This window comes from Symsagittifera roscoffensis, chromosome 8, assembly GCF_963678635.1.
Source record: "Symsagittifera roscoffensis chromosome 8, txSymRosc1.1, whole genome shotgun sequence".
Classification (NCBI taxonomy): Eukaryota; Metazoa; Xenacoelomorpha; order Acoela; family Convolutidae; genus Symsagittifera; species Symsagittifera roscoffensis.
In genome coordinates, this window is record NC_087069.1 from 56,103,482 (window position 1) to 56,129,145 (window position 25,664).

General features: G+C 42.9%; 1 protein-coding gene across 1 annotated transcript; it reads left to right on the plus strand.

The window, feature by feature from the left end:
• Positions 1–18,124: 18,124 nt before the first annotated feature.
• Positions 18,125–25,463, plus strand: LOC134853712 (uncharacterized). The gene is made up of 8 exons (XM_063869712.1): positions 18,125–18,203; positions 18,465–18,537; positions 19,033–19,118; positions 23,751–23,807; positions 24,118–24,174; positions 24,607–24,663; positions 25,035–25,091; positions 25,402–25,463. The coding sequence occupies exons 1-8, from the start codon at positions 18,125–18,127 to the stop codon at positions 25,461–25,463; spliced, it is 528 nt and encodes a 175-aa protein (XP_063725782.1).
• The last annotated feature ends 201 nt before the right edge of the window (positions 25,464–25,664 follow it).

Genomic DNA, 25,664 nt, shown 5'->3' on the forward strand with positions numbered 1-25,664 from the left:
TAGATAGTTATTTGAAATATCGTATCTGAGGAGGTGGTCGTTGATTTTGGAAAAATTAAAGTAGATTTGGATTTGGGCTAGGGAGTAAAACATAATGAAAAAACTGCAAAAAATTATCAGGGAGAGGATGAATATTTCTAAAATGTCAGTTATGAAACTTATATATGTTTGAAAAGTTTGAAAGAATGTTCTGAAATTTGTTGACTGTTCGAGAAAGAAGCTTTTGAAGAAATGATTCGTTTCTTCGAAAAATTTTTCATTTTTCGAGGCTAAAATCGAATGTTTTCGGATTATTTATTGGTTTTTTGAAAGGTGGATTGGATTTTGGCAGTTTTTGATAAAGAAATTTTGGAGGGCTCTTAAGAGTCTTCCTGGTTTTGTTGTTATTTATTGGAGGATGGGGATTATCTAAGAGATATTCGTACTTTAGAATAAATGATCATGTCCATTTTTTTCTCTAGGCTAATTTAATATTTTTGCCTGAAGGATTTTTGAGGTCTAAGTTGGACAATATTGTTGATTTTTCTACTGCTTGATAGGGGAGGGTTGTAATATTGAGACTTTGTTTATTTCAGGTGTTTGCTTTTAGCGATTTGCTAATTTTTGACCTGTCGTTCCTTTAGTTATAGTTAGAGATTGGCTTGAGGGTGATTGTTTGCCGGCTAAAGAAGTCTTGTTAAAAATGAGGTGATGATTCGGAAAAGTTTCTGATGGCTGAATTTGAACTAGTTTGTTGAAGTGCTTTTCAGCATGAGTTTTGAGAAAAAGTTTAGTTTATGAAAATATCTTTAAGAGGTGAAAACGTTAATTAGTTTCAAAATGATTTCTGAAATTCAACTTTCTTTAAAATTTTAGATTGAGGGATAAACGTTTTGTAAGCTTTTCATGGCTGATTTCGAAGTCGCGATGATTGTTTATGTGGAGATTTTTCTTTTTGATCTTGTGGTAAAAATTTTTCTTCTTATTTTCAATTTTTCTTTCTGCTGGAGTTATCTTTTTGTTGTCTACATCTTTTGATGTTTGTTTGAGAAGTTCTTTTTCATTTTTGTCTAATGGTTTTTCGATAGGGTTCATATCAGTGCTTTGAATTTTTCTTGATCTGAATCATTTTGAATAACTTTAATTTCTGTAAAAGAGTATAATTGAGTCAGTTCGCGAAGAGCGTACTCTTTCGGATAATAAGGTAAAAGATTGTTCCTGTGTGGAACAATTGTTCTTTTGTTTAGGTCTATAAGTTTGTATGTTACATCAGTGGGTTTATAAATTATTTGATGTAGTCCTTTTCGGAGTGGTATTAATTTTCTTAGAAGTTCCTTTGTGTTGTAAAATATGGAACTAAACGTACGTTCAGATTTTTAAATTTCTAGCTGGGGTAAATCGAGAGTTTATTTGGGAGTTAAGATTTTGTCTTTGTAACAAATTTTTTGTTACTTTCTGGTAAATTTCGTTGTGATTTTTATCTCTGTTCAAAATTCATTCGGTGTGTGTACCGGAAGCTAATTTTAAAATCTGTGGGTGATGAAAGTGATCTTCATCGTGGGTATGTAGTGGTAGATTGTAACATGTTGATTCTTTAATGGGTTGGCAATAACCCTGTGTATTTTTTGAAGAATTTGCTGTTTATTATCGGTTTTCGTGGTTTTTGTTTAAAAAACGATTACATAGGGTGACAGTCCTAAAGTTGTTGTGATTTGTGAATTATAAGATAAGGAGAATAGTTTCACATCTGTTGACCATTCAGTATATCGTGTGTCATTTCCGTTAGTGATACATCTAATATATTCTTGTAATGAACACTTCATGCCTTCGACTCATATATTAGTCCAAGGTGCATGAAATTCACGTGGTTTTATTTAATATTATAGAAGTGGCAAAGAGTAATGATTTCTTTGTTTATAAATTCAGTGCCATTGTCTGTATAAAGGATTTCGTGTAAACCGAATTTTGCTATCCAGTGTTCATAAAGTGTTGTATATGCATAATGAGCATTACAATGAGATACTGGGTTAAGTGCTACGTAGTGTGTGAATGCATCGATTATATCCATTATAAATGAGTTTCCTTCTGAGAATGGTGATATTGGTCCTTTTCTATCAATTGAAATTCTGTGATTGAAGTGTAGACTTTGTCCTTTAAAATCTTGTTTTTCTGCTAATTGTTTTTGGTTTGGGTATGGTTTGTTTAATTGACATGTTAAGCAGTAATTGCATTTTACTTTTATCCAAATTTGTTTAAAATTTGTTTGATTATGTTTTCTCTGCTCCTGAATGTCCTTTAGTGTGTAAAGAGTGAGAGGTATTAAAAGCTATAAGCATCATACTTAAAGTTAGGCAGGGTACTTTGATATCAGATGTTTGATTTTCTAGAATTTCTGTGTTTTTGTTGATAGAGGTATTGTTAAGTTTTCTAAAACATCTAAGAAGGGTTTTATTTCTAGAATGGTGGCATAGGCTTTATTTGGCTTGGTTTTGTATTTGTGCCAAAATTTTAATAACTGTTGTTGCTTTTGATGTTTCTTTAATAATTCGAGTGTTTATTTTTCTGTTATTGGGAGAAAAATGTTTTCAATTTCTTCTTTTGATTGAGAAATTGTATCTTGTGGGTCATAAAGGTTAAAAATATGGTTTATTGTATATTTTGAATCATTATTTGCTGGGCCTGATAAATTTATATTATCAGTGAGGTTTTCTTTTTCTATTAAAGGTAATATATCTTTTTTTATATATTTTTTGTTTGAATGGTTTCTGCTCACTGTTGTTTTTTCCATGAAGAATTTGGTATCTGTTTGAATGTAGATTTTCCTAGTAGGTCCACTTCGTAGTGATTGTTTTGACAATCTAGAAATAGTGGAAAAAATTGTAGATTATTTATTTGTGATTGGTCTATGTCAGTTTTTACTGCATATTTGCATTTTAATCTTGGTGAAGTTTCATCTTTTGCAAGGAAAAATTTAATATTTTGTGGTTTTTCAACTGTTTTTTTCTTGTTAACAATTCAGGTGGTCTATTTCTACTGAGAATATTGGTTAGTGCGAGGTTTTTCCTGCTGTTCAAACTATATGTAAGCTTGGGAGTTTCAATAAAATTAGTTGAAGTCTATAAACTCTATGGTTTGGGTTTGATTTCTGTGTAAAAAGAAAGATTATTGGTTTATGAACTGTAAATAAAACTGTTGGATGTTTAGATCCAAGTATTAAAAGTTCATATTCTGTAAGTTCTATATTATGGCTGTGTATTCTCTCATAAGAGTAGAGGGTCTAAGTTCAGCTTGTGTGACTAGTCTAGAGTTTGCGGAAATGAGGTTCATTTTATATGTTCCATTGTGAGATTGTAATAATGCTGCGCCGATGCCAAAGTTTGAGGCGTCGCACATGGCATAAAATGGTTGGTCGGGACCTGGAATCATGTTTGATACTTGTTCAGTGAGAAGAGCTTTCATTTCTTCAAATCGTTTCTGATGTTCTGTTGTCCATTCAAAATTATTCTGCTGTCTAAGGATATTGTAGAATGGTCTTAAGTATAACTGCATTTTTTATACGTATTTACTTAAGAAGTTTGACATTCCAAGAAATTTTTGTATTTTCTTTTTATTCGAAGGTGGTTGGAGTTTTTGGTTTGCATCTATGCGAGATTTTAATGGTGTTTTAATAGTGTGTATTTCTATAATATGTCCAAGGAATTTTACTCATGTTAGAAAAAAAGGTGGTTTATCCGGGGCTGCTTTCATGTTTTCTTCTAAAAAAATTGGATGATATTTTTCTAAGACAATGAACATTTCGTCTTTTGTTTTTGATTACATAAAAACATCGTCTAAATACGTGATTGCATTTTTATTGAATATTAGTGGTCTGAAAGTTTTAATCATAAAGGCTGAAAATGCTGCTGATCCCATGGAAATTCCATAGAAAAATCTGTTATATTCGTATTGTTGATTTCCAATAACCAATTGAGTTAATCGTCTGGATTTCTCATCTAACGGCAGTTGATTATATGCACTATTCATATCTAGTGTTGTGAATATTTTACCGTTTATTTTTGTGAGGATTACTTGAATTGGTTCAATAGGCCAATTAGTGAATTGAAGTATCTTGCATCCAGAACTATTTTCAATGATTCTCCTTTTGCTAAAATGATAACGCGGTTTATGAACGTGTTACTTTTGGGCTGTTCTTCTTTATTTACTGGAGAAATGATTTCATATTGTTCTAGTATTTCAAGTAATCTGTTAACTTTGTCTTGTAAGTGAATTGGGACTTTACTTGCTCGTTGATTTTCGAAAACTGCATCAACTTTTAGAGGTAAATTTAATGGTGAATTTACTTTTCCAACATCAAATTTAGATGTTGCGTCAACTTTTTTTTGGTGTTTTAGTAGTAAGTCAGCTAATTGTTCAAATTCTTATTGTGTTATCTGAGAGTGTTGAAAATTAAACATTGTTAAGAATTTTTGTTGTTCTTCCGTGTATTTTGATATTTGAAAAAATTGGTTTGAAGTAGGCTGTCCTTGTGACATAATCTGTGTTTCGTTTTTCATTACTTAAAAAATTATTAATTGACACCTCTTCGTTAAGAATTGTTGATTGACATATATCCAATAGTTGTAAAAATTTATATACTCTATACACTATTTTTTTGGGAGGAATTGTTGCGTTAGTTTCAAAATAACCTAATAGTCCTAGAGGTAGGGTGATTTTAAATGGAGAGTTGTTATATATATATATATATATATATATATATAAAAATTATAACTGAGTATGAGTCTTTCATGTATTTGATAGATGAAATTGTTACTCGGAAAGTTATATGAATTGGTCTGAATTGAAGGTCAGATATAAAGGGATGTTGTTTATTTTGTTCTTTATCAGGATGGTGAACGTGTTTGATTGAGAAGTTATACACATAACCTGATAGTGGTTTCAGGTGTTTCCGTTCCTGATTGTATACGGGGTAAAATTTAGAGAAAAATGGTGGTTGTTTGTTTCATCTTTGAAAAAATGTTAAAGCTGTGTTTTTCATTCTTGTGTATTTATATTTTATATGATTTCTGCTATTAAAAATATTTGTATTTGGTATATATTTATTAATAAATGGTATTCCAATGATTTTATATTTTATATCTGTGATGTGGAAGGTTTGTTTAAAAGGTTTGCTCATGAGTTTTTTTTGTTCCATTGTTCGATTGGGAACAATGAAAAGTTGGATTTTTCCATAATTCGTTGAGGTTATTCCTTGTGCGGTTGCTAGTTTGCTTGTTGTTTTCAAGGGTATTAATTTTGGATGTAGAATTTTTATTTCATTCCAAGTGGGAATGTTGATGATATTTGATTTTGCTCCGGAATCTATTAAAAAATCTAGTGCAATAGTCTGGTGTTTGAAATTGTTTGGACTTTGGACTTTCTAAAAGAAGTGGGCGGTCCAGATTTTTTCTCTTTGTAGCGGCGGTTCTTTAGGTATGTTTTGATAACTGTTATTTGAGCTTGAGCATTCTGTGGGTTTTTCTTCCGTTATTTCTTCTAATGTTTTTTTCTATTTTTTCCTTTGTTTATTACTGGTTATAGGTCTTGTATGATAGTTCAAAAGAAATTGATCATGGTTTTGATAGATATGAGAATATATTGATTGTTCGTATATAGTATGTGCGTAGTCATTTTCAACGTGTATCGTGTTAAGTTAAATTGTTTTTTCTGTCTCATTTTCACTGTCTGTGGAGTCGCAATTGATGTGGTTTAATTGCAATTCTGTGCTTCCGTTTTTATTAATACCAGTGGGGTCTGGTTGAAATTCTTCAGTTGCTTGTACCTGATTTATTTGTCTTTGATGTTTAGGTGTACTACTCCAATAATTTCGTTGGGAACTTTGAAAACGTGTGTTATTCCTATATGGTGACTGAGAGTAGTTTCTTTGTCCGTTGTTATAGCTTGAACTACTGTTTTGTGAATTGTTTCTGTTCTTACTGCAAGTTGTTTTATTGTTTCATTTTGTAGTATGTTGTTTGTTTCTTTCTGAATCAAACATTTTTGAGAATTCTTGTATGAATCTTTTCCAATCTGATATTTTTTCTATAGATAAAATTGAAAACCATTTTTGGGCTGCGCCGTCAGGTGTAGTTTGGGTTAAAGCTGTGCGTCTATATATCTAATTTTGATGAAGTGGCGAGTTTACTGGTTCAGGTCCTATATTTAAAACTAAATTTGCTGTGACTGCATTTAGGTAATCTTCTACAGAGTATTCAGGGTCTAAATACTGTAAATACTTTTAGTGGTTTATTTGATGATATTGATGATCCCCCCATTAGGTATGGATTCATAGTCAATTGCATTCATTCTGCGGCATGTGACATTTGAGAAAAAGTTTGTTAGTTGACTTTTTGTTTTTTCAGGTTGTTGTAAATAATATGGCAGTGGAATTTCGTTATGCGTTTGGGTTGGTTGGTATGATTGTGTGTTAACTGGGTTTCGTTGTTGAAAATTACTGCTGTAAGATGTTGGATTATTTCTATGTTGTCGTATTTGTTCATATCGTGTGTAAGGTTCGAAAACATCTGGTTGGTCAATACTGTAAGAACGAGGTCTTTGGCTTGAATAAAATTGTTGATGATTTGATTATAGTAATCTTCATCATCATATGGAAAATAATTTGGCGTATAATAATGAGGTTGATTTCTGATATGGTATTTACTTTGTACTATTTTTATTTTGTTGAAAAAATGGATAATTTTCACTTTGTTCCTGTGAGGATTGTGGTTGATCATGAAAATTTATTGAATTTGAAGTCGTTTGTGGTATATTTAGACTGTGAGAAAAGAAGTAGTCTTAAGTATTTGTTTTAAAAGGTTTTGTTGTTTTTGGTTCAATTACATAGTTGTAATTATGTTCTGCAAAATCATTCCTATGTGATGTTTGTTGTTTGTATGATGGTTTGGTTACTGGTCGGACCGTTGAATAATCAATTTGTGAATATTTTTGTGCAACAGAGGGTTTTACTGTGGATTGTATAATTATTTGTTGTAGCAATGGGTTTTTTAGTTTAGGAGTAAAATTGGGTTGAATAGGTGAAATGCTTCGTTGTGCTTCTGTTTTTGTTTTTATTTCAACAATTTCTTCGCTTACAAAATGTGATGGAGTTTGTATATCTTGTTTTGTAAGATTTCTTGTTCCATTTAAGTTGTCATTATTTGTAAAAGTAGAGTTTAAACTATTATTTCCAGTTCTTTCAGGGAAGAATGATTTATAGTTTAAAGGTGTTGCGTCAATTGTAAGTGGGTATACTCTAACATAATCTTTGTGAATAGAAATAGTGCTAATTGTTTGACTTGATATATCAGTTGGTATATTCATAAAAGATTCTTGAGACCATTCAGGGTCCCAAACATAATCTGATTGTTCTGCTAATACGGTTTCGTCGCCTGTATTTTGTGGTCAGAATTTTTCCTTGCTTGTGCAATAAGATCAATATTTTGACTAAAATAATCGATTATGGACCATGCTAAGATCTATTGTAAATCGTGTTTAACATGTTGTGTTATGTCATTACTTGTTAGATCTTCTCGGATTTCCATTTAAAAATTTTGAAAATATGTGTTTTTCTTGACGTACAATTGTATGTTGAGATGTTTGACTTGGTGAATCGCTTTGAGGTTCTTTCAATTCTAATATCAATACATAGCTATAGATAAGTAAAAATACATCATTTGTGAATATTGAGTTTGCTCTTATTGAGTTTTGGTGTTGTATGCTTTTGATGTATTGTGTAAAAACTTTTGAAAATTCAAAATCTACGTCATCAGTTTGAATTAGATATCTGTCATGAAATGAATTTGGTGAATTGATTTCTATTGTGTAGATTCGATATTGTGATGTGAGACTACATATACCTTTAAGATAGTGTTAAAGAAGTTTTCTTTTGATTTTTACATCGGGAAATTCTCCTGTGCACGGACTTTTACCTTTTTTGAAAAAAATTGCGATTAAATTTTGGAAAAACTGTACCTGTCCTCGAGCTTCAGTCAATGGATGTATTAAGAGTGGAAGTAATAAATTTTCTGGGTTATCTTCGTTATGAATCATTTTTGTGTTGTATAACTGTTAGCGTGTAATTTTCAATGTGTCTTATTGGTTGATTCCAATTGTACAATCGTATTGGTTTGTTTGTATTGCAATTTTTTAATCTACGTTTCCCTTTTATTGATGCTGGTGACGTGGTTTTTGAGTCAGTGAATTATATTTGATCGTCAATTTGATGGTTTTTGTTTATTGAGTATTTTATATTGCGAAGTTCTTGTATTTCGGTTGTTTCTGATTCTGAGACTACGTTTCTTCTTTTTGAAAATCTTTTCCTTATAATTTGTTTTTGCTTGTTTTTTCTTTCTTAGTGTTTGTCTTTTTGTTCTTATGTATCCTACTGATTATCTGTGTGGTGTGATTACGAGGTCGTATCTTTCGACGTTCATTAAACAATTATGTATTATGATTGTTTGTTTCTTGCCTAAAATGTCTCTTGACATAAGGTTTAGGATGATGGGTGCAAAACCTCGATTAGTGATTCTTATATCTGAGACTGATAGTTCCTACACTTTTTTGTGGTTAGCTTAACTTTGGTCGTATTGTTGGGCTGGAGAGAAAAGCGTATATCGATTCCTGAGAATGATTTTTACTTTCTCGTGACTATTTCTAAGCTAAGGTAGACCTGTCTAATCTTACTTAGGGGTTGTGATTTGTAATCAAGTGTTGGAGAATAGTAAGTCAATCCACAAGGTTCAGGTGTAATTAGAACTCTAGTAGTTCGGTAGATACTATTTTATGACTTACTAAGTTTAAGTGTTTTAGCCTGGGTCATCTAAGAGGAGGGGGATCAAGTGAAGGATGAGTAACCGAAGTTCTTCACTGTTTATCTTAATTAAAATGGCTAAATTTTTTTTTAAAATTTCTGTTAATTCTGGGTCATTGATAAGGGTTGGGTAGTGAGTTGACGTTTGAGGTCGGTAGACACTAATTAAATTGAGAGGGGGAGAACAAAATTGTTCTATTTGATCCAAGGTTAGGCCTTGATGATCAGAAATTTAGATATTGAGAAATTTAGAAATTTAAATATAGTTCAACTTAATTTAAAGATCCAAGGGAAGCCTTGATGATCTGTTATTTAAAATGAAATTACTTAAGTGAAAACAAGGATAAGCCTTGATAGTTTATTGATAAAAGGTTAGGGTTAGGTTTTAGTTTTCATGATGGTTAGTTTTTGAGATTTGCTGTTATGTTTTAGGTGATGAAGCTGGGATGAAGAGATGAATTATATATACTAACGATTTATGATTTTTGTATTTTTATATTTAATAAATAGTTTTTCAAGATGTTATTTAATTTACAGCTGATTTAAGGAAAACGACGAGTGTCGTTTTGATCAGTCATTATTGTACAATTATTAGGTTTTGAAGAATTATCTTCAATAACCTTTCATGGCGCTAAACCTAATAATTGTACAATAACGACTGATTAAAACGACACTCGTCGTTTTCCTTAAATCAGCTGTAATTTAAATAACATCTTGAAAGTATTATGTCAGTAAATGAAAATTTAAATTTACTGCTGGTAGTATCCTAAATACAAAAGTTTGATCTCGTTTTTATCGTACTATCATGAAATCGATTGGTAGATTTCTTCCTAATCGTATGTCGTCTCTTGTTCGAGGTCTTCTTCCAATACCGGCAAGCCTCGTATTGTTCGGAATATTGGATCTGATCTATGGAGTCGAAGAGACATATCTACTAAGTTTTTGTCATATAACATTTTTAAAATGCTGTATTTGTCTAATTCTAATCTAATTTTTGTCTAAATCTAGGTTAGTTAAGGTCTGTTCGAGACTTTTGGTCGCACCAGAGGAGTTAAGTATTGGGTACATACTCATGGAGTAATTTCAGATAAGGTACACCGTCTGCTCTTCACGCTATCATATTTTCGTCCCGATAGATTCGTGCAACTTCTTAGTCTAATACCAAGTATCTTAATCTTACTCTTATATCTCCTAGTCTCAATAGTGTACACCGGTTTGCGCGAGTTAGTTCCAGAATGAGAACAACTGTATTCTAGGTTTTATTCAATTTGTTCTGGTGTTGAAACTACAAATAGTTTCAACACTTACAAATCAGTGGGCTGTTAGTTTGATGGAGTATGATTGGTTAGTATATAGAATAATTAATAGAGATAAAACATCATAATAATAACCAATGACAAATACTAGATTAGATCTGGTTCCAATAATGTGACCGTTTTTGGGCACACGTTAGTTGATGGTATGCGTTTATTTCATCAAAATTTTAAAAAAAACGCTAAGATCTGTAAAAAACAGGTAACTTAAAGACCTAAAAAGCTGAGGACTTTTTTGGACAAGATTTGGACATTGTTTTTCGGGTGCAGTCAGGTTCAGTTCTTTTTTCATATTAAAAAAAAACAGTTTGCACACTCAGTAGTCATTAAAAGCCTCAAGCTAGTCATAATTTATTGAGCAGCCTAGTCCCTCTTACCTTCCATAGTCTGCCCCATGAGCTCTGCCTCATCCCTGATCTTCGGGCCCTCGTCCTCTATTACATGTAGCCATGCATTCACAACCACAAATGAGGAGTCAATGCCCACTGCTTCAAGAACACAAACACAAAACAGACAAAAATGAATTAGCCGAAATAAAAAACATATTTTTTTCAGAGAGAACAGCCAGTATTTAAAATATCCTGTGTTTGGGAAAATTTGAACAATTCTGATAGTGGGAAGACCAAGTAGTAGGAAGGGACTTGAACTGACCGAGTAGTAGGAGGGGGATGAAGAGGGCGAAGAGAGTGAGTTTGACTAACAGTGGACGGACCGCGAACTAGGAAGGTGATGAAGAGGGCGAAGAGGGTCAGTTTGGCTGACAGTGGACGGGCCGCGATCTAGGAAGGTGATGAAGAGGGCGAAGAGGGTCAGTTTGACTGACAGTGGACGGGCCGCGAACTAGGAAGGTGATGAAGAGGGCGAAGAGGGTGAGTTTGACTGACAGTGGACGGGCCGCGAACTAGGAAGGCGATGAAGAGGGCGAAGAGAGTGAGTTTGACTGACAGTGGACGGGCCGCGAACTAGGAAGGTGATGAAGAGGGCGAAGAGGGTCAGTTTGACTGACAGTGGACGGGCCGCGAACTAGGAAGGTGATGAAGAGGGCGAAGAGGGTCAGTTTGACTGACAGTGGACGGGCCGAGAACTAGGAAGGTGATGAAGAGGGCAAAGAGGGTGAGTTTGACTGACAGTGGACGGGCCGCGAACTATGATGGTGATGAAGAGGGCGAAGAGAGTGAGTTTGACTGACAGTGGACGGGCCGCGAACTAGGAAGGTGATGAAGAGGGCGAAGAGGGTCAGTTTGACTGACAGTGGACGGGCCGAGAACTAGGAAGGTGATGAAGAGGGCGAAGAGGGTCAGTTTGACTGACAGTGGACGGGCCGAGAACTAGGAAGGTGATGAAGAGGGCGAAGAGGGTGAGTTTGACTGACAGTGGACGGGCCGAGAACTATGAAGGTGATGAAGAGGGCGAAAAGGGTGAGTTTGACTGATAGTGGACTGACCGAGTACTGGGAAGGTGATGAAGAGGGCGAAGAGGGTGAGTTTGACTGACAGTGGACGGGCCGAGAACTATGAAGGTGATGAAGAGGGCGAAGAGGGTGAGTTTGACTGATAGTGGACTGACCGAGTACTAGGAAGGGGATGAAGAGGGCAACGAGGATTTAGTTTGACTGACAGTCGACGGGCCGAGAACGATGAAGGTGATGAAGAGGGCGAAGAGTGTGAATTTGACTGACAGTTGACGTGCCGAGAACTATGAAAGTGATGAAGAGGGCGAAGAGGGTGAGTTTGACTGATAGTGGACTGACCGAGTACTAGGAAGGTGATGAAGAGGTCGAAGAGGGTGAGTTTGACTGACAGCGGACGGGCCAAAAACTATGAAGGTGATGAAGAGGGCGAAGAGGGTGAGTTTGACTGATAGTGGACTGACCGAGTACTATGAAGGTGATGAAGAGAGCGAAGAGTGTGAATTTGACTGACAGTGGACGTGCCGAGAACTATGAAAGTGATGAAGAGGGCGAAGAGGGTGAGTTTGATTGATAGTGGACTGACCGAGTACTAGGAAGGTGATGAAGAGGGCGAAGAGGGTGAGTTTGACTGACAGCGGACGGACCGAAAACTATGAAGATGATGAAGAGGGCGAAGAGGGTGAGTTTGAATGACAGTGGACGGGGCGAGAACTAGGAAGGTGATGAAGAGGGCGAAGAGGGTGAGTTTGACTGACAGTGGACGGGCCGAGAACTATGAAAGTGATGAAGAGGGCGAAGAGGGTGAGTTTGATTGATAGTGGACTGACCGAGTACTAGGAAGGTGATGAAGAGGGCGAAGAGGGTCAGTTTGACTGACAGTGGACGGGCCGAGAACTAGGAAGGTGATGAAGAGGGCGAAGAGGGTCAGTTTGACTGACAGTGGACGGGCCGAGAACTAGGAAGGTGATGAAGAGGGCAAAGAGGGTGAGTTTGACTGACAGTGGACGGGCCGAGAACTATGAAGGTGATGAAGAGGGCGAAAAGGGTGAGTTTGACTGATAGTGGACTGACCGAGTACTGGGAAGGTGATGAAGAGGGCGAAGAGGGTGAGTTTGACTGACAGTGGACGGGCCGAGAACTATGAAGGTGATGAAGAGGGCGAAGAGGGTGAGTTTGACTGATAGTGGACTGACCGAGTACTAGGAAGGGGATGAAGAGAGCGAAGAGTGTGAATTTGACTGACAGTGGACGTGCCGAGAACTATGAAAGTGATGAAGAGGGCGAAGAGGGTGAGTTTGATTGATAGTGGACTGACCGAGAACTAGGAAGGTGATGAAGAGGGCGAAGAGGGTGAGTTTGACTGACAGTGGACGGGCCGAGAACTATGAAAGGGATGAAGAGGGCGAAGAGGGTGAGTTTGATTGATAGTGGACTGACCGAGTACTAGGAAGGTGATGAAGAGGGCGAAGAGGGTCAGTTTGACTGACAGTGGACGGGCCGAGAACTAGGAAGGTGATGAAGAGGGCGAAGAGGGTCAGTTTGACTGACAGTGGACGGGCCGAGAACTAGGAAGGTGATGAAGAGGGCGAAGAGGGTGAGTTTGACTGACAGTGGACGGGCCGAGAACTATGAAGGTGATGAAGAGGGCGAAAAGGGTGAGTTTGACTGATAGTGGACTGACCGAGTACTGGGAAGGTGATGAAGAGGGCGAAGAGGGTGAGTTTGACTGACAGTCGACGGGCCGAGAACGATGAAGGTGATGAAGAGGGCGAAGAGTGTGAATTTGACTGACAGTTGACGTGCCGAGAACTATGAAAGTGATGAAGAGGGCGAAGAGGGTGAGTTTGACTGATAGTGGACTGACCGAGTACTAGGAAGGTGATGAAGAGGTCGAAGAGGGTGAGTTTGACTGACAGAGGACGGGCCGAAAACTATGAAGGTGATGAAGAGGGCGAAGAGGGTGAGTTTGACTGATAGTGGACTGACCGAGTACTATGAAGGTGATGAAGAGAGCGAAGAGTGTGAATTTGACTGACAGTGGACGTGCCGAGAACTATGAAAGTGATGAAGAGGGCGAAGAGGGTGAGTTTGATTGATAGTGGACTGACCGAGTACTAGGAAGGTGATGAAGAGGGCGAAGAGGGTGAGTTTGACTGACAGCGGACGGACCGAAAACTATGAAGGTGATGAAGAGGGCGAAGAGGGTGAGTTTGAATGATAGTGGACTGACCGAGTACTAGGAAGGTGATGAAGAGGGCGAAGAGGGTGAATTTGACTGACAGTGGACGTGCCGAGAACTATGAAGGTGATGAAGAGGGAGAAGAGGGTGAGTTTGACTGATAGTGGATTGACCGAGTACTATGAAGGTGATGAAGAGAGCGAAGAGTGTGAATTTGACTGACAGTGGACATACCGAGAACTATGAAGGTGATGAAGAGGGCGAAGAGGGTGAGTTTGACTGATAGTGGACTGATCGAGTACTGGGAAGGTGATGAAGAGGGCGAAGAGTGTGAGTTTGACTGACAGTGGACAGGCCGAGAACTATGAAGGTGATGAAGAGGGCGAAGAGGGTGAGTTTGACTGATAGTGGACTGACCGAGTACCAGAAAGGGAATGAAGAGGGCAAAGAGGGTGAGTTTGACTGACAGTCGACGGGCCGAGAACGATGAAGGTGATGAAGAGGGCGAAGAGGGTGAGTTTGACTGATAGTGGACTGACCGAGTACTATGAAGGTGATGAAGAGAGCGAAGAGTGTGAATTTGACTGACAGTGGACGTGCCGAGAACTATGAAAGTGATGAAGAGGGCGAAGAGGGTGAGTTTGATTGATAGTGGACTGACCGAGTACTAGGAAGGTGATGAAGAGGGCGAAGAGGGTGAGTTTGACTGACAGCGGACGGACCGAAAACTATGAAGGTGATGAAGAGGGCGAAGAGGGTGAGTTTGAATGATAGTGGACTGACCGAGTACTAGGAAGGTGATGAAGAGGGCGAAGAGGGTGAATTTGACTGACAGTGGACGTGCCGAGAACTATGAAGGTGATGAAGAGGGAGAAGAGGGTGAGTTTGACTGATAGTGGATTGACCGAGTACTATGAAGGTGATGAAGAGAGCGAAGAGTGTGAATTTGACTGACAGTGGACATACCGAGAACTATGAAGGTGATGAAGAGGGGGAAGAGGATGAGTTTGACTGATAGTGGACTGATCGAGTACTGGGAAGGTGATGAAGAGGGCGAAGAGTGTGAGTTTGACTGACAGTGGACAGGCCGAGAACTATGAAGGTGATGAAGAGGGCGAAGAGGGTGAGTTTGACTGATAGTGGACTGACCGAGTACCAGAAAGGGAATGAAGAGGGCAAAGAGGGTGAGTTTGACTGACAGTCGACGGGCCGAGAACGATGAAGGTGATGAAGAGGGCGAAGAGGGTGAGTTTGACTGATAATGGACTGACTGAGTACTAGGAAGGGGATGAAGAGGGCAAAGAGGGCAAATTCGACTGACAGTGAACGGGCCGAGAACTATGAAAGTGATGAAGAGGGCGAGGAGGGCGAGTTTTACTGACAGTGGACGGGCCGAGAACTATGAAGGCGATGAAGAGGGCAAAGAGGGCGAGTTTGACTGACAGTGGACGGGCCGAGAACTAAGAAGGTGATGAAGAGGGCGAAGAGGGTGAGTTTGACTGATAGTGGACTGATCAGGTACTAAGAAGGGGATGAAGAGGGTGAGGATTAAGATTTAGAGTGATAGTGGACTGACCGAGTACAAGGAAAGGGATAAAGAGGGCGAAGAGGGTGAGTTTGACTGACAGTGGACGGGCCGAGAACTATGAGGGTGATGGAGAGGGCAAAGAGGGTGAGTTTGACTGATATTGGACTGACCGAGTACTAGGAAGGGGATGAAGAGGGCAAAGAGGGTGAGTTTGACTGACAGTCGACGGGCCGAGAACGATGAAGGTGATGAAGAGGGCGAAGAGGGTGAGTTTGACTGATAGTGGACTGATCGAGTACTGGGAAGGTGATGAAGAGGGCGAAGAGTGTGAGTTTGACTGACAGTGGACCGGCCGAGAACTATGAAGGTGATGAAGAGGGCGAATAGGGTGAGTTTGACTGATAGTGGACTGACCGAGTACCAGAAAGGGGATGAAGAGGGCAAAGAGGGTGAATTTGACTGACAGTCGACGGGCCGAGAACGATGAAGGTGATGAAGAGGGCGAAGAGGGTGAGTTTGACTGATAATGGACTGACTGAGTACTAGGAAGGGGATGAAGAGGGCGAGGATTAAGATTTAGAGTGATAGTGGACTGACCGAGTACTAGGAAGGGGATGAAGAGGGCAAAGAGGGCAAATTTGACTGACAGTGAACGGGCCGAGAACTATGAAGGCGATGAAGAGGGCAAAGAGGGCGAGTTTGACTGACAGTGGACGGGCCGAGAACTAAGAAGGTGATGAAGAGGGCGAAGAGGGTGAGTTTGACTGATAGTGGACTGACCAGGTACTAGGAAGGGGATGAAGAGGGTGAGGATTAAGATTTAGAGTGATAGTGGACTGACCGAGTACAAGGAAGGGGATAAAGAGGGCGAAGAGGGTGAGTTTGACTGACAGTGGACGGGCCGAGAACTATGAGGGTGATGGAGAGGGCAAAGAGGGTGAGTTTGACTGATATTGGACTGACCGAGTACTAGGAAGGGGATGAAGAGGGCAAAGAGGGTGATTTTGACTGACAGTCGACGGGCCGAGAACGATGAAGGTGATGAAGAGAGCGAAGAGGGTGAGTTTGACTGATAATGGACTGACCGAGTACTAGGAAGGGGATGAAGAGGGCGATGGTTAAGATTTAGAATGATAGTGGACTGACCGAGTGCTAGGAAGGGGATGAAGAGGGCAAAGAGGGTGAGTTTGACTGACAGTGGACTGGCCGAGAACTATGAAGGTGATGAAGAGGGCAAAGAGGGTGAGTTTGACTGATATTGGACTGACTGAGTTCTAGGAAGGGGATGAAGAGGGCAAAGAGGGTGAATTTGACTGACAGTCGATGGGCCGAGAACGATGAAGGTGATGAAGAGAGCCAAGAGGGTGAGTTTGACTGATAATGGACTGACCGAGTACTAGGAAGGGGATGAAGAGGGCGATGATTAAGGTTTAGAGTGATAGTGGACTGACCGAGTACTAGGAAGGGGATGAAGAGGGCTAAGTGGGTGAGTTTGACTGATAGTGCACTGACCGCGTACTAGGAAGGGGATGAAGAGGGCGAAGAGGGTGAGTTTGACTGACAGTGGACTGACCGAGTACTAGGAAGGTGATGAAGAGGGCGAAGAGGGTGAGTATGACTGATAATGGACTGACCGAGTACTAGGAGGGGATGAAGAGGGCGAAGAGGATGAGTTTGACTGAAAGTTGACTGACCAGGTACTAGGAAGGGGATGAAGAGAGCAAGGATTAAGATTTAGAGTGATAGTGGACTGACCGAGTACTAGGAAGGGGATGAAGAGGGCGAAGAGGGTGAATTTGACTGACAGTCGACGGGCCGAGAACGATGAAGGTGATGAAGAGGGCGAAGAGGGTGAGTTTGACTGATAATGGACTGACTGAGTACTAGGAAGGGGATGAAGAGGGCGAGGATTAAGATTTAGAGTGATAGTGGACTGACCGAGTACTAGGAAGGGGATGAAGAGGGCAAAGAGGGCAAATTTGACTGACAGTGAACGGGCCGAGAACTATGAAAGTGATGAAGAGGGCGAAGAGGGCGAGTTTTACTGACAGTGGACGGGCCGAGAACTATGAAGGCGATGAAGAGGGCAAAGAGGGCGAGTTTGACTGACAGTGGACGGGCCGAGAACTAAGAAGGTGATGAAGAGGGCGAAGAGGGTGAGTTTGACTGATAGTGGACTGACCAGGTACTAGGAAGGGGATGAAGAGGGTGAGGATTAAGATTTAGAGTGATAGTGGACTGACCGAGTACAAGGAAGGGGATAAAGAGGGCGAAGAGGGCGAGTTTGACTGACAGTGGACGGGCCGAGAACTAAGAAGGTGATGAAGAGGGCGAAGAGGGTGAGTTTGACTGATAGTGGACTGACCAGGTACTAGGAAGGGGATGAAGAGGGTGAGGATTAAGATTTAGAGTGATAGTGGACTGACCGAGTACAAGGAAGGGGATAAAGAGGGCGAAGAGGGTGAGTTTGGCTGATAGTGGACTGACCGAGTACTAGGAAGGGGATGAAGAGAGCAAGGATTAAGATTTAGAGTGATAGTGGACTGACTGAGTACTAGGAAGGGGATGAAGAGGGCTAAGAGGGTGAGTTTGACTGATAGTGCACTGACCGCGTACTAGGAAGGGGATGAAGAGGGCGAAGAGGGTGAGTTTGACTGATAGTGGACTGACCGAGTACTAGGAAGGTGATGAAGAGGGCGAAGAGGGTGAGTATGACTGATAATGGACTGACCGAGTACTAGGAGGGGATGAAGAGGGCGAAGAGGATGAGTTTGACTGAAAGTTGACTGACCAGGTACTAGGAAGGGGATGAAGAGAGCAAGGATTAAGATTTAGAGTGATAGTGGACTGACCGAGTACTAGGAAGGGGATGAAGAGGGCGAAGAGGGTGAATTTGACTGACAGTCGACGGGCCGAGAACGATGAAGGTGATGAAGAGGGCGAAGAGGGTGAGTTTGACTGATAATGGACTGACTGAGTACTAGGAAGGGGATGAAGAGGGCGAGGATTAAGATTTAGAGTGATAGTGGACTGACCGAGTACTAGGAAGGGGATGAAGAGGGCAAAGAGGGCAAATTTGACTGACAGTGAACGGGCCGAGAACTATGAAAGTGACGAAGAGGGCGAAGAGGGCGAGTTTTACTGACAGTGGACGGGCCGAGAACTATGAAGGCGATGAAGAGGGCAAAGAGGGCGAGTTTGACTGACAGTGGACGGGCCGAGAACTAAGAAGGTGATGAAGAGGGCGAAGAGGGTGAGTTTGACTGATAGTGGACTGACCAGGTACTAGGAAGGGGATGAAGAGGGTGAGGATTAAGATTTAGAGTGATAGTGGACTGACCGAGTACAAGGAAGGGGATAAAGAGGGCGAAGAGGGTGAGTTTGACTGACAGTGGACGGGCCGAGAACTATGAGGGTGATGGAGAGGGCAAAGAGGGTGAGTTTGACTGATATTGGACTGACCGAGTACTAGGAAGGGGATGAAGAGGGCAAAGAGGGTGATTTTGACTGACAGTTGACGGGCCGAGAACGATGAAGGTGATGAAGAGAGCGAAGAGGGTGAGTTTGACTGATAATGGACTGACCGAGTACTAGGAAGGGGATGAAGAGGGCGATGATTAAGATTTAGAATGATAGTGGACTGACCGAGTGCTAGGAAGGGGATGAAGAGGGCAAAGAGGGTGAGTTTGACTGACAGTGGACGGGCCGAGAACTATGAAGGTGATGAAGAGGGCAAAGAGGGTGAGTTTGACTGATATTGGACTGACTGAGTGCTAGGAAGGGGATGAAGAGGGCAAAGAGGGTGAATTTGACTGACAGTCGATGGGCCGAGAACGATGAAGCTGATGAAGAGAGCGAAGAGGGTGAGTTTGACTGATAATGGACTGACCGAGTACTAGGAAGGGGATGAAGAGGGCGATGATTAAGGTTTAGAGTGATAGTGGACTGACCGAGTACTAGGAAGGGGATGAAGAGGGCTAAGAGGGTGAGTTTGACTGATAGTGCACTGACCGCGTACTAGGAAGGGGATGAAGAGGGCGAAGAGGGTGAGTTTGACTGATAGTGGACTGACCGAGTACTAGGAAGGTGATGAAGAGGGCGAAGAGGGTGAGTATGACTGATAATGGACTGACCGAGTACTAGGAGGGGATGAAGAGGGCGAAGAGGATGAGTTTGACTGAAAGTTGACTGACCAGGTACTAGGAAGGGGATGAAGAGAGCAAGGATTAAGATTTAGAGTGATAGTGGACTGACCGAGTACTAGGAAGTAGATGAAGAGGGCGAAGAGGGTGAGTTTGACTGATAGCGCACTGACCGCGTACTAGGAAGCGGATGAAGAGGGCGAAGTGGGTGAGTTTGACTGATAGTGGACTGACCGAGTACTAGGAAGGGGATGAAGAGGGCAAAGAGGGTGATTTTGACTGACAGTCGACGGGCCGAGAACGATGAAGGTGATGAAGAGAGCGAAGAGGGTGAGTTTGACTGATAATGGACTGACCGAGTACTAGGAAGGGGATGAAGAGGGCGATGATTAAGATTTAGAGTGATAGTGGACTGACCGAGTACTAGGAAGGGGATGAAGAGGGCGAAGAGGGTGAGTTTGACTGATAGTGCACTGACCGCGTACTAGGAAGGGGATGAAGAGGGCGAAGAGGGTGAGTTTGACTGATAGTGGACTGACCGAGTACTAGGAAGGTGATGAAGAGGGCGAAGAGGGTGAGTATGACTGATAGTGGACTGACCGAGTACTAGGAGGGGATGAAGAGGGCGAAGAGGATGAGTTTGACTGAAAGTGGACTGACCAGGTACTAGGAAGGGGATGAAGAGAGCAAGGATTAAGATTTAGAGTGATAGTGGACTGACTGAGTACTAGGAAGGGGATGAAGAGGGCGAAGAGGGTGAGTTTGACTGATAGTGCACTGACCGCGTACTAGGAAGGGGATGAAGAGGGCGAAGAGGGTGAGTTTGACTGATAGTGGACTGACCGAGTACTAGGAAGGTGATGAAGAGGGCGAAGAGGGTGAGTAGGACTGACAGTGGACTGACCCAGTACTAGGAATGTGATGAAGAGGGCGAAGAGTGTGAGTATGACTGATAGTGGACTGACCGAGTACTAGGAGGGGACGAAGAGGGCGAAGAGGTTGAGTTTGACTGATAGTGGTCTGACCGAGTACTAGGAAGGAGATGAAGAGGGCGAAGAGGGTGAGTTTGGCTGATAGTGGACTGACCGAGTACTAGGAAGGGGATGAAGAGAGCAAGGATTAAGATTTAGAGTGATAGTGGACTGACTGAGTACTAGGAAGGGGATGAAGAGGGCGAAGAGGGTGAGTTTGACTGATAGTGCACTGACCGCGTACTAGGAAGGGGATGAAGAGGGCTAAGAGGGTGAGTTTGACTGATAGTGGACTGACCGAGTACTAGGAAGGTGATGAAGAGGGCGAAGAGGGTGAGTAGGACTGATAGTGGACTGACCGAGTACTAGGAAGGTGATGAAGAGGGCGAAGAGGGTGAGTATGACTGATAATGGACTGACCGAGTACTAGGAGGGGATGAAGAGGGCGAAGAGGATGAGTTTGACTGAAAGTGGACTGACCAGGTACTAGGAAGGGGATGAAGAGAGCAAGGATTAAGATTTAGAGTGATAGTGGACTGACTGAGTACTAGGAAGGGGATGAAGAGTGCGAAGAGGGTGAGTTTGACTGATAGTGCACTGACCGCGTACTAGGAAGGGGATGAAGAGGGCGAAGAGGGTGAGTTTGACTGATAGTGGACTGACCGAGTACTAGGAAGGTGATGAAGAGGGCGAAGAGGGTGAGTAGGACTGATAGTGGACTGACCGAGTACTAGGAATGTGATGAAGAGGGCGAAGAGGGTGAGTATGACTGATAGTGGACTGACCGAGTACTAGGAGGGGACGAAGAGGGCGAAGAGGTTGAGTTTGACTGATAGTGGTCTGACCGAGTACTAGGAGGGGATGAAGAGGGCGAAGAGGATGAGTTTGACTGAAAGTGGACTGACCAGGTACTAGGAAGGGGATGAAGAGAGCAAGGATTAAGATTTAGAGTGATAGTGGACTGACTGAGTACTAGGAAGGGGATGAAGAGGGCGAAGAGGGTGAGTTTGACTGATAGTGCACTGACCGCGTACTAGGAAGGGGATGAAGAGGGCGAAGAGGGTGAGTTTGACTGATAGTGGACTGACCGAGTACTAGGAAGGTGATGAAGAGGGCGAAGAGGGTGAGTAGGACTGATAGTGGACTGACCGAGTACTAGGAATGTGATGAAGAGGGCGAAGAGGGTGAGTATGACTGATAGTGGACTGACCGAGTACTAGGAGGGGACGAAGAGGGTGAAGAGGTTGAGTTTGACTGATAGTGGTCTGACCGAGTACTAGGAAGGAGATGAAGAGGGCGAAGAGGGTGAGTTTGGCTGATAGTGGACTGACCGAGTACTAGGAAGGTGATGAAGAGGGCGAAGAGGGTGAGTAGGACTGATAGTGGACTGACCGAGTACTAGGAAGGTGATGAAGAGGGCGAAGAGGGTGAGTATGACTGATAATGGACTGACCGAGTACTAGGAGGGGATGAAGAGGGCGAAGAGGATGAGTTTGACTGAAAGTGGACTGACCAGGTACTAGGAAGGGGATGAAGAGAGCAAGGATTAAGATTTAGAGTGATAGTGGACTGACTGAGTACTAGGAAGGGGATGAAGAGTGCGAAGAGGGTGAGTTTGACTGATAGTGCACTGACCGCGTACTAGGAAGGGGATGAAGAGGGCGAAGAGGGTGAGTTTGACTGATAGTGGACTGACCGAGTACTAGGAAGGTGATGAAGAGGGCGAAGAGGGTGAGTAGGACTGATAGTGGACTGACCGAGTACTAGGAATGTGATGAAGAGGGCGAAGAGGGTGAGTATGACTGATAGTGGACTGACCGAGTACTAGGAGGGGACGAAGAGGGCGAAGAGGTTGAGTTTGACTGATAGTGGTCTGACCGAGTACTAGGAGGGGATGAAGAGGGCGAAGAGGATGAGTTTGACTGAAAGTGGACTGACCAGGTACTAGGAAGGGGATGAAGAGAGCAAGGATTAAGATTTAGAGTGATAGTGGACTGACTGAGTACTAGGAAGGGGATGAAGAGGGCGAAGAGGGTGAGTTTGACTGATAGTGCACTGACCGCGTACTAGGAAGGGGATGAAGAGGGCGAAGAGGGTGAGTTTGACTGATAGTGGACTGACCGAGTACTAGGAAGGTGATGAAGAGGGCGAAGAGGGTGAGTAGGACTGATAGTGGACTGACCGAGTACTAGGAATGTGATGAAGAGGGCGAAGAGGGTGAGTATGACTGATAGTGGACTGACCGAGTACTAGGAGGGGACGAAGAGGGTGAAGAGGTTGAGTTTGACTGATAGTGGTCTGACCGAGTACTAGGAAGGAGATGAAGAGGGCGAAGAGGGTGAGTTTGGCTGATAGTGGACTGACCGAGTACTAGGAAGGCGATGAAGGGGGCAAAGAGGGTGAATTTGACTGATAGTGGACGGGCCCAGTTCTATGGCGGCAGTTGAAGAGGGCGAGGAGAGTGAGTTTTACAGTTAGTGGACTGACCGCGTACTAAGAAGGGGATGAAGAGGGCGAGGATTAAGATTAAGAGTGATAGTGGACTGACCGAGTACTAGGAAGGGGATGAAGAGGGCGAAGAGGGTGAGTTTGACTTACAGTTGACGGGCCGAGAACTAAGAAGGTGATGAAGAGGGCGAAGAGGATGAGTTTGACTGATAGTGGACTGACCAGGTACTAGGAAGGGGATGAAGAGGGCTAGGATTAAGATTTAGAGTGATAGTGGACTGACCGAGTACTAGGAAGGGGATGAAGAGGGTGAGTTTGACTGATAGTGGACTGACCGCGAACTAGGAAGGGTATGAAGAGGGCGAGGAGGGTGAGTTTGACTGATAGTGGACTGACCCAGTACTAGGAAGGTGATGAAGAGGGTGAAGAGGGTGAGTATAACTGATAGTGGACTGACCGAGTACTAGGAGGGGATGAAGAGGGCGAAGAGGTTGAGTTTGACTTACAGTGGATGGGCCCAGAACTATTAAGGTGACGAAGAGGGCGAAGAGGTTGAGTTTGACTGATAGTGATCTGACCGAGTACTAGGAAGGGGATGAAGAGGGCGAAGCTGGTGAGTTTGACTGATAGTGGACTGACCGAGTACTAGGAAGGTGATGAAGAGGGCGAAGAGGGTGAGTATGAATGATAATGGACTGACCGAGTACTAGGAGGGGATGAAGAGGGCGAAGAGGTTGAGTTTGGCTGACAGTGGATGGGCCCAGAACTATTAAGGTGACGAAGAGGGCAAAGAGGTTGAGTTTGACTGAAAGTGGTCTAACCGAGTACTAGGAAGGGGATGAAGAGGGCGTAGAGGGTGAGTTTGGCTGATAGTGGACTGACCGAGTACTAGGAAGGTGATGAAGAGGTCAAAGAGGGTGAAATTGACTGATAGTGGACGGGCCAAGTTCTATGGCGGCAGTTGAAGAGGGCGAGGAGAGTGAGTTGGACAGTTAGTGGACTGACCGCGTACTAAGAAGGGGATGAAGAGGGCGAGTATAAATATTAAGTGTGATGGTGGGCTGACCGAGTACTAGGAAGGGGATGAAGAGGGCAAAGAGGATGAGTTTGACTGACAGTGGATGGGCCCAGAATTTTTAAGGTGACGAAGAGGGCCAAGAGGTTGAGTTTGACTGATAGTGGTCTGACCGAGTACTAGCAAGGGGATGAAGATGGCGAAGAGGGTGAGTTTGGCTGATAGTGGACTGACCGAGTACTAGGAAGGTGATGAAGAGAGCAAAGAGGGTGAATTTGACTGATAGTGGACGGGCCGAGTTATATGGCGGCAGTTGAAGAGGGCGAGGAGAGTCAGTTTGACAGTTAGTGGACTGACCGCGTACTAAGAAGGCGATGAAGAGGGCGAGGATTAAGATTAAGAGTGATAGTGGACTGACCGAGTACTAGGAAGGGGATGAAGAGGGCGAAGAGGGTGAGTTTGACTGACAGAGGACTGACCGCGTACTAGGAGGGGGATGAAGAGGGCGAAGAGGGTGAGTTTGACTGATAGTGGACTGACCGAGTACTAGGAAGGGGATAAAGAGGGCGAAGAGGATGAGTTTGACTGACGGTTGACGGGCCGCGAACTAGGAAGGTGATGAAGAGGGCGAAGAGGGTCAGTTTGACTGACAGTGGACGGGCCGCGAACTAGGAAGGTGATGAAGAGGGCGAAGAGGGTGAGTTTGGCTGATAGTGGACTGACCGAGTACTAGGAAGGTGATGAAGAGAGCAAAGAGGGTGAATTTGACTGATAGTGGACGGGCCGAGTTATATGGCGGCAGTTGAAGAGGGCGAGGAGAGTCAGTTTGACAGTTAGTGGACTGACCGCGTACTAAGAAGGCGATGAAGAGGGCGAGGATTAAGATTAAGAGTGATAGTGGACTGACCGAGTACTAGGAAGGGGATGAAGAGGGCGAAGAGGGTGAGTTTGACTGACAGAGGACTGACCGCGTACTAGGAGGGGGATGAAGAGGGCGAAGAGGGTGAGTTTGACTGATAGTGGACTGACCGAGTACTAGGAAGGGGATAAAGAGGGCGAAGAGGATGAGTTTGACTGACGGTGGACGGGCCGCGAACTAGGAAGGTGATGAAGAGGGCGAAGAGGGTCAGTTTGACTGACAGTGGACGGGCCGCGAACTAGGAAGGTGATGAAGAGGTCAAAGAGGGTGAAATTGACTGATAGTGGACGGGCCAAGTTCTATGGCGGCAGTTGAAGAGGGCGAGGAGAGTGAGTTGGACAGTTAGTGGACTGACCGCGTACTAAGAAGGGGATGAAGAGGGCGAGGATAAATATTAAGTGTGATAGTGGGCTGACCGAGTACTAGGAAGGGGATGAAGAGGGCAAAGAGGATGAGTTTGACTGACAGTGGATGGGCCCAGAATTATTAAGGTGACGAAGAGGGCCAAGAGGTTGAGTTTGACTGATAGTGGTCTGACCGAGCACTAGCAAGGGGATGAAGAGGGCGAAGAGGGTGAGTTTGGCTGATAGTGGACTGACCGAGTACTAGGAAGGTGATGAAGAGAGCAAAGAGGGTGAATTTGACTGATAGTGGACGGGCCGAGTTATATGGCGGCAGTTGAAGAGGGCGAGGAGAGTCAGTTTGACAGTTAGTGGACTGACCGCGTACTAAGAAGGCGATGAAGAGGGCGAGGATTAAGATTAAGAGTGATAGTGGACTGACCGAGTACTAGGAAGGGGATGAAGAGGGCGAAGAGGGTGAGTTTGACACTGACAGAGGACTGACCGCGTACTAGGAGGGGGATGAAGAGGGCGAAGAGGGTGAGTTTGACTGATAGTGGACTGACCGAGTAC